Source organism: Tarenaya hassleriana, unplaced genomic scaffold, assembly GCF_000463585.1.
Source record: "Tarenaya hassleriana unplaced genomic scaffold, ASM46358v1 Cleome978, whole genome shotgun sequence".
Classification (NCBI taxonomy): Eukaryota; Viridiplantae; Streptophyta; class Magnoliopsida; order Brassicales; family Cleomaceae; genus Tarenaya; species Tarenaya hassleriana.
In genome coordinates this window covers 1-8,238 of record NW_010972197.1, presented here as the reverse complement: position 1 = coordinate 8,238, position 8,238 = coordinate 1, and the positions used below count along the sequence as shown (strand labels likewise).

The window sequence follows — 8,238 nt, the reverse complement described above, 5'->3', positions numbered from 1 at the left end:
TATTCGATGGCTTTGGGGACGGATCGGAGAATTCTCTGCCCATTTTCATCTCTTTTTTCCATACATTTGGGGGTTGTGAAACAAAAGGTGTTCGATTCTTAAGTGGGTGGTGCAGAAATTGGGTTGGGTTTGATCTATGACAATCCACAAGAGAATAAAAAAGAAAAAGCTTTTTTGACTTCTTCTTCTTCTTCTTCTTCTTCTTCTTGTTTGTCTGCAGTGAATCTGAATCTGGTGGATGGCTTCGGGTGGAACCTCGATGAACATCCATGACCATGGTGTTTGTGTGGACAAGAAGAAGAATAGGGTGAGATGCAATTACTGTGGCAAAGAAGTTGGTGGAGTGACGCGTCTCAAGCGTCACTTGGGAGGTGTTCCAAAAGACGTAGCTCCTTGCCTACAAGTCCCTGATGCTATCCGACAGCCCTTTCGCCGTCTTATGCTTGATGCAATCCCTCTTCCTCGTCTCCGTCGCTTACCCAAACCTGTCGATTCCTCTTCTTCTGAAGAACGCCGTGCCGAATCCCTTCTTGATGTGAAGATTCACTCGGAGAGTGACGAGGATAACTTGTTCGTGAAGAAAGATCAGAAGAGCATTGGCCGGTTCTTTTACGAGAACTGCATTGATTTCTCAGCCGCTGATTCCAAGAGTTTCAGAGAATTGTTCGGTTATTTGGGTTGTCATATTCCGAGTTCTAAAGACCTCAAAGGTTGGATCCTTCAGGAAGAGGTGAATGAAACACATGAATACATTAAGAGCATCAAAGGTTCCTGGGAGATCACAGGTTGCAGTATTCTGATGGACGCTTGGGTTGACGCCAATGGGCGTGACCTCGTTATGTTCATCGCTGATTGCCCAAAGGGTCCGGTCTACCTGAAATCCCAAGACGTTTCCGGTATCAAGAATGATATAATAGCCCTAGTGTTAATGATAGATGAGATCATTGAGGAAGTTGGAGCTCGTAATGTCGTTCAGGTTATCGGTAATTCTGTATCGGGCTGGGTAGGCAATCTAGGAAAGTGGATTGTAGAGAATCACAAGGAGATCCTCTGGTCTGTGAGTGTGTCTCACTGCTTGGAGCTTATGCTTGACAAGATTGGTGAAATGGAAGTTGTTAAAGACGTTCTTAAGGATGTCAAGAACATTTCCAACCTCATTCTTGATGATCCTTCCATCTCGAAGCTTTTCAAAGTTCAATGTCGTGGAAAAGACTTCACTGTCTCATCCAAGAACGATTCTGCTATGCCTTATCTGACCCTAGAGAGCGTTTTGTCGGCCAAGGAGGACTTGAAAGCCATATTCGCTTCGTCTATTTGGAAGAACACGATCTCGGCCTCGAGAGAAGATGGGATAGAAGTGGCCAGATTGGTGGGTGACCCTTCTTTCTGGAAAACCGCGGAGATAGTTCTCAAATGCACGTATCCTCTCATCCGCTTCTTCGACTCGTTCCTTAAGGAAGAAAAGCCGCATATGGGACACATCTATGAGCAAATATACAATATAAAAGATACAATGGTGAAGGAAGTTTGTCCGTATTGGTCAGTGGTGGATGAAGTGAGGGAAGCTCACCTTCACAGTCCTCTGCACGCTGCCGGTTACTACCTGAACCCGTGTGCCTTGTGCTCATCGAACTTCCGTGTCAATGGAGAAGTGGCCACAGGTCTGGTGTCATCCTTGGTCCATTTGGTAAAGGGCCAAACTGTTCGAGGTATAGTTATGCAGCAGATTGAGACTTATAGACTCGGTAAAGATCCCTTTCTCAAGGCTACCCACATAGATGAGATGTCTGAAACTGATCCAGGTATGAATCCGGATCAACCTTCTGATGATACCATAAACCATTAACAGATATCTAACAGAAGGTTTGTATTTATCTTATCGACTGTATGCAGCTGAATGGTGGGCTCGTAAGGGGAATAAGCACCCGGAATTACAAAGGGTAGCCGTTAAGCTTCTGAGCCAGAAGTGCGATGGCGCGTCAAGATACAAGCTAAAGAGAAGTGCGGCGGAGAAGATGCTAAAGGAAGAGAGGAGCCCAATCGTGAGGCGATATCTGAAAGACTTTGCATTTGTTCATTACAATCTGCAACTGCAGAAATATTGCAAAGGGGGAGCAGATGCGGGAGTTCCTATGGAGATCGATGCTGCATCAGGCAGCCAAGGTTGAACATCAAGTCTCTGAGGTTTTTGTGTTCTTTCATGGGGTTACCAGTCAGTTCAACTCCTGTTTCATTTCTCATGTTCTGGTATTTCGGTTTCAAATTCTGAAAACCCGGAAATGCCGCATTTAATTTTATCAAATAACAAAACCCATGAAAGTAAGATGGCAGTTTTGTTATAAAGCTTCAACCTCTGATTTCGGCTTTTTCCTCTCTTTCCTTTCCGATATGACCAAAGGGAAGAGATCCAAGTGTCCGTGTGGATTGAACTCCTGTCTTGCTAAACAATTTATTTTATTATTAATTACGATATAACCTTAATTAGTTTGCGTTAGTCGGTCCCTCCCAACATTTGAACAAAAAGACCAAAAACCTCCACTTTTAGGTTTGGAGATCAAAAAAGGTCGCAAATTTATGCTCAAGAACCCAGTTGATCATTCGCGTCGATTTCGAAAGAATCAAAAGGTCTGTTCTCTCTGAGGGTTTTCAACTGACTCTACTGGTTGTGGTTGGTTCTCTTTCTTTCAGCCATTGAAGTCGATAAAGGTCCATTTTTGCGCCTCGGTTCCCCTTTTTCTTCCTGCTTCTGTGTTTTTGTTGGAGAAAAAGAGTGTCTTTTCAAGTTCCGATCATCTTTTGCCTCTCTACTTCAAAGTTCTAACCTTTTTTCTCTAAAACTTTGAATTCGGTATTCCAAGCCCAATTTCGCCACTTGAAATTTTGCCGCTGAAGTGTGTAAAGGAGGGACATTAGGGAAAAGGGAAAAAAATCTGTTCTTGAGGAAGAGATATCATGGGCCACTGTATTTTTCTTATTAGTTTTTAGAGGGGGAAAAGAAGAAAAGCTTGTAATTTGTGATGTTTTTTTTTTAAGCAGCGTATCCTCTAAACTAGGGTTGGAAATCTGAATGGCTTCTGGTAGAACATCGGTGAACATGCGTGACCATGGTGGAGAGGGAGGCTCGCATGACTTGTTGTCGAAGAAAGCTCAGAAGTGTATCGGTCGGTTTTTCCTTGAAAATGGAATTGATCTTTCAGCTGTGAATTCCCCAAGTTTCAGACAAATGCTAGGTGTAGTGAGTTGTAGGGGTGATGCTGATCAGCTAAGGTATAAGATCCCTAGTTTTCAAGATATGAATGGGTGGATCTTTCAAGAGGAGTGGAAGGAAGCAGAGGAATATGTGAAGAGGATAAAAGATTCATGGACCATTACAGGATGCAGTCTTCTGTTGGATACTTGGGTTGATATGAATGGTCGTGAACTAGTTACTTTTATTGCAGATTGCCCCGAGGGTCCAGTGTATCTGGAATCCTATGATGTTTCTAATATAAAATGCGATATGGTTGCCTTAACGTTACTGATAGATGAGGTTGTTAAGAAGGTTGGAGCGGAAAACGTCATTCAAATTATCAGTTGTTCGGTAACTGGTTGGGTAGGTGAATTGGGCGAGTGGTTTGCAGGGTGTAGCCGGGGGATTTTTTGGTCGGTGAGTGTATCTGGTTGCTTCGAGCTCATGCTGAAGGAGATTGGGAAATTGGAGGTTGTTACCAATGTGCTTGATAAGGTAAAGAACATCTCGAAGTTCATTCACAGCGATCCCTCGATCTTGAAGCTTTTCAGAGATCATAGTTGCGGAAAAGAACTGATTGTCTTGTCCAAGAATGATGATGTGGTTATGCCTTATCTGGCGTTGGAGAGAATTTTAACAACAAAGAAGAACTTGACTACCATGTTTGTTTCATCTGATTGGAAGAGCATGATCTGGGCTAATAAAGAAGAGGGATTAACAGTTGCCAGATTGGTGGAGGACTCTTGTTTTTGGAACGCTGCTGAGACAGTTCAGGAATGTACGATTCCTGTCGTCGATGGCCTTTTCTTGTTTGCCAAAGCTGAAGAGCCACAGGTCGGGCTTATCTATGATACAATGGATAGAATCAAAGAGAGTATGGAGAAGGGGCTTAGTCACAAGAAACTCAGTTGCAAACCTTTCTGGGATATAATAGATGAAGTCTGGAACACTCGTATCTATACCCCTCTTCATGGTGCTGGTTACTATCTAAACCCTTTTGCTTTTTACGCAACAGACTTCCATCTTGATCCAGAAGTTACCGCGGGTCTGCTCGCATCTCTCGTCTATATGGTAAAAGAAGAGGGTATCAAGATCAAAATTTTAGGACAACTTGATGTGTACAGACTCGGAAAGGATTACTTCTTTGAAGCTAGTCGCATTGACAAAATCTCTGGAATCACTCCAGGTATGTACCACTTTTTTGGACAGGATACCCATCTGCCAAAGCTATATATATATAACATGGAAAGGGTCTTCTTTTCCCCTGGTTCCAGGACAAGTGGTTGTCTTGCGTTTTCATGTCTGATCAAGAAACAAAACTCTAAATGTCTGCAGCTGAATGGTGGGGTAGGTACGCGGATCAACACCCAGAGTTGCAAAGTTTTGCGGTTAAAATTCTGAGTCAGACGTGTGAAGGTGCTTCGAGATTCAGGCTCAAGAGGAGTGTAGCCGAGAAGGTGCTCGCTTCTGGAGGGAAGAGCCCTCCTCTCCACCACTTTGCTTTTGTTCATTACAATTTGCATCTTCGGAGATCCAAGACGCTGAGGAGGATCCAATGAAATATCAAGTGAAGTTGGATCCTTCTTGCTGAGACTATTATTTGTTTCTTCAAGAACACGCAAAGAACTGATGATGAGAAGGCTTTTGTTCATGCGGATTTTTCTCTCTCTTTTTCGGTGGATTGTAATGATGACACGTAACCTATCAATTATAGATTGATAAATTAACCTCATAGGGACGGAGCAGGAGTTACTCTTGGAATATAGTAATAATATGTTAAAATATTGTATTTTTTTCATTTATAGGCAAAAAAAGGAGGAAAAAAATGACGAGTTTCTATTACAAATGAACAAAATTTTTAATTTATAATTCAAGGAAATTAACAGTAAATGAGATGGTCGAGTGAGACTACAGTAGCAGGGGTGGACCTCTGTGTACACAATCATATACGGACTCTCTCTCACACAGCCGTCTTTGTCTGAGAGAATACGAACAGAAGCGAGGGTTTAGCCTGTAAAGCTGGGATTTCTTCTCTCCCGTTTGTGTAGGTCCTCTCTTCTCTCCCGTTTGTCTCCTACGCGTTATAGAGGTATTGCCTTTCCTTTTTCAGAATTTTCTCTGTTTTGAAGCCAAAAACCATGTCAATTCGCATGACCCAAGCGACTTTCTTTTGTCTTTCTCGTCTCCGTTACCAAAAGTTTCGTGCTTGGTTTCGTTTCCTTTGTCTGCGGATTTTGTCCTCGTAGAGTTTCAAGAACTCTTTTTTTTTTCTGCCTCGTTGTGTACGAATTCGATTATTTGGGAAATTTTTTGTAGACGTCTCTTCCCATTTTGGTTGTTTCACGCGTTATGTGATTGCGAGGAAAAAAAAATGTTTGACTTCTGAAAACGACCGGGGTTTACCTAAAGAAAGTTGGAAACTTTGATGCATTCTATATTGCAGTGGATGTCCTGAACCAATGGGTTCGGGTGGGGCCTCAATGAACATCCGTGACCATGGTGTTTCTGTGGACAAGAAGAAAGGTAGGGTGGGATGCAATTACTGTGGAAAAGAAATGAGTGGTTTTACCCGTCTCAAATGTCACTTGGCTGGTATACGCAAAGACGTTGTTCCTTGTGAACAAGTTCCAGATTCTGTAAGAGCGGCGTTTCGATATATGCTAGAGGAAGGCTTCCGTCCTACTTATGATGACTCAGCTAAGTCTGTTCCAAGGTGTACAGATTTTGATTCTTCGGCTTCCGAAGATTGTTGCAGCCACAGAAGTTCTCTAAAGAAGAGACGCTTACAGACTGACAAACACGACTTGATGTGGAAGACAGAGAAGAAATGTATTGGCCGGTTTTTTTATGAGAACTGTGTTGATTTTTCAGTGGTAGAATCCCTGAGTTTCAGACAAATGTTAAGTGTTGCTTGCCCTGGCACTGATGTTAGTCAGTTGAGGTGGAAGATCCCCACTTCCGAAGATCTAAACGGGTGGATTCTTACGGAAGAGGTGAAAGAAATGGAGGAACATGTGAAGAGAATAAAAGATTCGTGGGAGGTTTATGGATGCAGTATTCTGTTGGATGCATGGGTTGACGTTAATGGCCGTGACCTCGTTACTTTTCTTGCGGATTGCCCCAAGGGAGCCGTGTATCTGAAATCATGTGATGTTTCTGGTATAAAAGACGATATCATTGCTTTAGTGTTACTGATGGATGGCATTGTTGCGGAAGTTGGAGTACATAACGTCGTTCAGATTATCGGTTGTTCGACATCGGGTTGGGTCGGTGAACTGCACAAGTGGTTTGCAGGGAATCATCGGGAGATTTTCTGGTCTGTTAGTGTATCTCATTGCTTCGAGCTTATGCTGGATAAGATTCGAACACTAGATTTTGTTACTGACGTGCTTGAAAAGGTCAGGAACATCACGGAATTCATTCACAGCGACCCATCAGTCTTGAAGCTTTTTAGAGATCATAATCATGGACAACACCTCACTCTATTGTCCAAGAATAATTCAGCTAAGCCTTATATGACTTTAGAGAGTACTTTAATGGCAAGGGAGAGCTTCATCAGCATGTTTACTTCATCGGATTGGAAGAACTTGAAGTGTGCTTCTAGAGGAGAGGGAATAAGAGCCGCCAAATTGGTGGAGGACTCTTCTTTCTGGAAAAACGCCGAGACGGTCCTCGAATGTACAATTCCTCTTGTACGTGCTCTGTTCTTGGTTACAAAGGCTGACAAGCCACAAGTTGGACTTATATATGACACAATGGATGAAATCAAAGAGGGTATCAGGAAGAACTTTAATCACAAGAAACTCAGTTACAAAACTGTGTGGGATATAATAGATGAAGTATGGGACACTCATCTTCATACCTCACTTCACGCGGCTGGATACTTTCTGAACCCATGTGCCTTTTACTCGACGGACTTCCATCTTGATCCAGAAGTTACCATTGGTCTAGTTTCATCTTTGATCCATATGGTAAAAGAGCGGAGTGATCTGTTGGAAGTTTTACCACAGCTCGATATGTACAGACTCGGTAAAGATTCCTTTTCTGAGGCCAGCCGCTCCGAGAATATCTCTAGAATGGCTCCAGGTATTAAAAACTAATCTTCCAGCTTCTTGATTGATGCTGATGCTGATGCTGTAATATTCATATTTGACAAAAAGGACAAAGCTTTTGTTGCTGAAACACATGACCAAAGGTTTTGGCATTGTTTTGCAGCCGAATGGTGGATTCAGTACGGGAATCAGTGCCCAGAGTTACAGAGTGTTGCCATTAAAATTCTGAGCCAAACTTGTGAAGGTGCATCAAGATTCGGGCTCAAGAGGGAAGTGGCCGAGAAGCTGTTGGCTGGAGGGAAGAGCCCTCTTGACCATCCGCTTCTGAAAGACTTTGTCTTTGTTCATTACAACCTGCACCTGCGGGGATGTAACCTGATACAAGACTCCGGGGAGGATATTGAGCATTGATGTTGCGTCCTGCCTGACAGTGGAGCCTTGCCCTCCGTGATGTCTGAACAGGCATATTAGTAGTTTCAGAGATTTGACTGTGTTTTGTTATTGAAGAGCCATATATAGTCTTCAGTTCACCTGGTGAATGTAAGAAACTGAAATCTTGTAAATGGACAACGAATTTGAACTGTTTCAGAGCTTCTAACCTAGAATCTTCGCAGGTATTTGATAAGTGTCCCACATTGGAAAAAAAGAGGGATTTGGGGCCAATATATAAGGAGGGTCAAACCTCCACTCTTAAGCTAGTTTTTGTGGTGGAGTTATGACTTAAACCTTATTAATTGGTATCAGAGTCTGGTTTCGATCCAGGGACCTGTGGGTTATGAGCCTGATTTCCAATGTGGGACACTTATCAGTATTCAACTCTGTGGGTTATGAGCTTGGTTTCCAATTTCAACTCTGAAACTAATATATATATTAGTTTCAGAGTTCATGTTAAAAATTGAATGGAGATGAATTGAGGAGAGATGTGTATTCCAGTGGTGTCACACACGCAAAACAAGG

At 42.7% G+C, this 8,238-nt stretch overlaps 3 protein-coding genes across 7 annotated transcripts; all 3 read left to right on the top strand.

The window, feature by feature from the left end:
- Positions 1 to 240: 240 nt before the first annotated feature.
- LOC104804854 lies at positions 241 to 2,324 on the top strand. The gene is made up of 2 exons (XM_010529217.1): positions 241 to 1,802; positions 1,894 to 2,324. The coding sequence occupies exons 1-2, from the start codon at positions 260 to 262 to the stop codon at positions 2,166 to 2,168; spliced, it is 1,818 nt and encodes a 605-aa protein (XP_010527519.1). The 5' UTR covers positions 241 to 259; the 3' UTR covers positions 2,169 to 2,324.
- A 43-nt stretch (positions 2,325 to 2,367) lies between these two features.
- Positions 2,368 to 4,956, top strand: LOC104804853. 5 transcript variants are annotated; one of them, XM_010529213.2, is made up of 3 exons: positions 2,378 to 2,625; positions 3,037 to 4,415; positions 4,565 to 4,956. In XM_010529213.2, exons 2-3 carry the CDS (start codon positions 3,068 to 3,070, stop codon positions 4,786 to 4,788), a joined length of 1,572 nt encoding a protein of 523 aa, XP_010527515.1. In that variant the 5' UTR covers positions 2,378 to 2,625; positions 3,037 to 3,067; the 3' UTR covers positions 4,789 to 4,956. The 5 variants fall into 5 exon arrangements, with proteins under 5 accessions (XP_010527516.1, XP_010527517.1, XP_010527515.1 ...); XM_010529212.2 differs by having other exon boundaries at positions 2,454 to 2,706; XM_010529214.2 differs by having other exon boundaries at positions 2,368 to 4,415; positions 4,581 to 4,673.
- A 187-nt stretch (positions 4,957 to 5,143) lies between these two features.
- Positions 5,144 to 7,879, top strand: LOC104804851. Its single transcript, XM_019201464.1, has 3 exons — positions 5,144 to 5,318; positions 5,673 to 7,315; positions 7,445 to 7,879. Exons 2-3 carry the CDS (start codon positions 5,689 to 5,691, stop codon positions 7,690 to 7,692), a joined length of 1,875 nt encoding a protein of 624 aa, XP_019057009.1. The 5' UTR covers positions 5,144 to 5,318; positions 5,673 to 5,688; the 3' UTR covers positions 7,693 to 7,879.
- Positions 7,880 to 8,238: the final 359 nt, after the last annotated feature.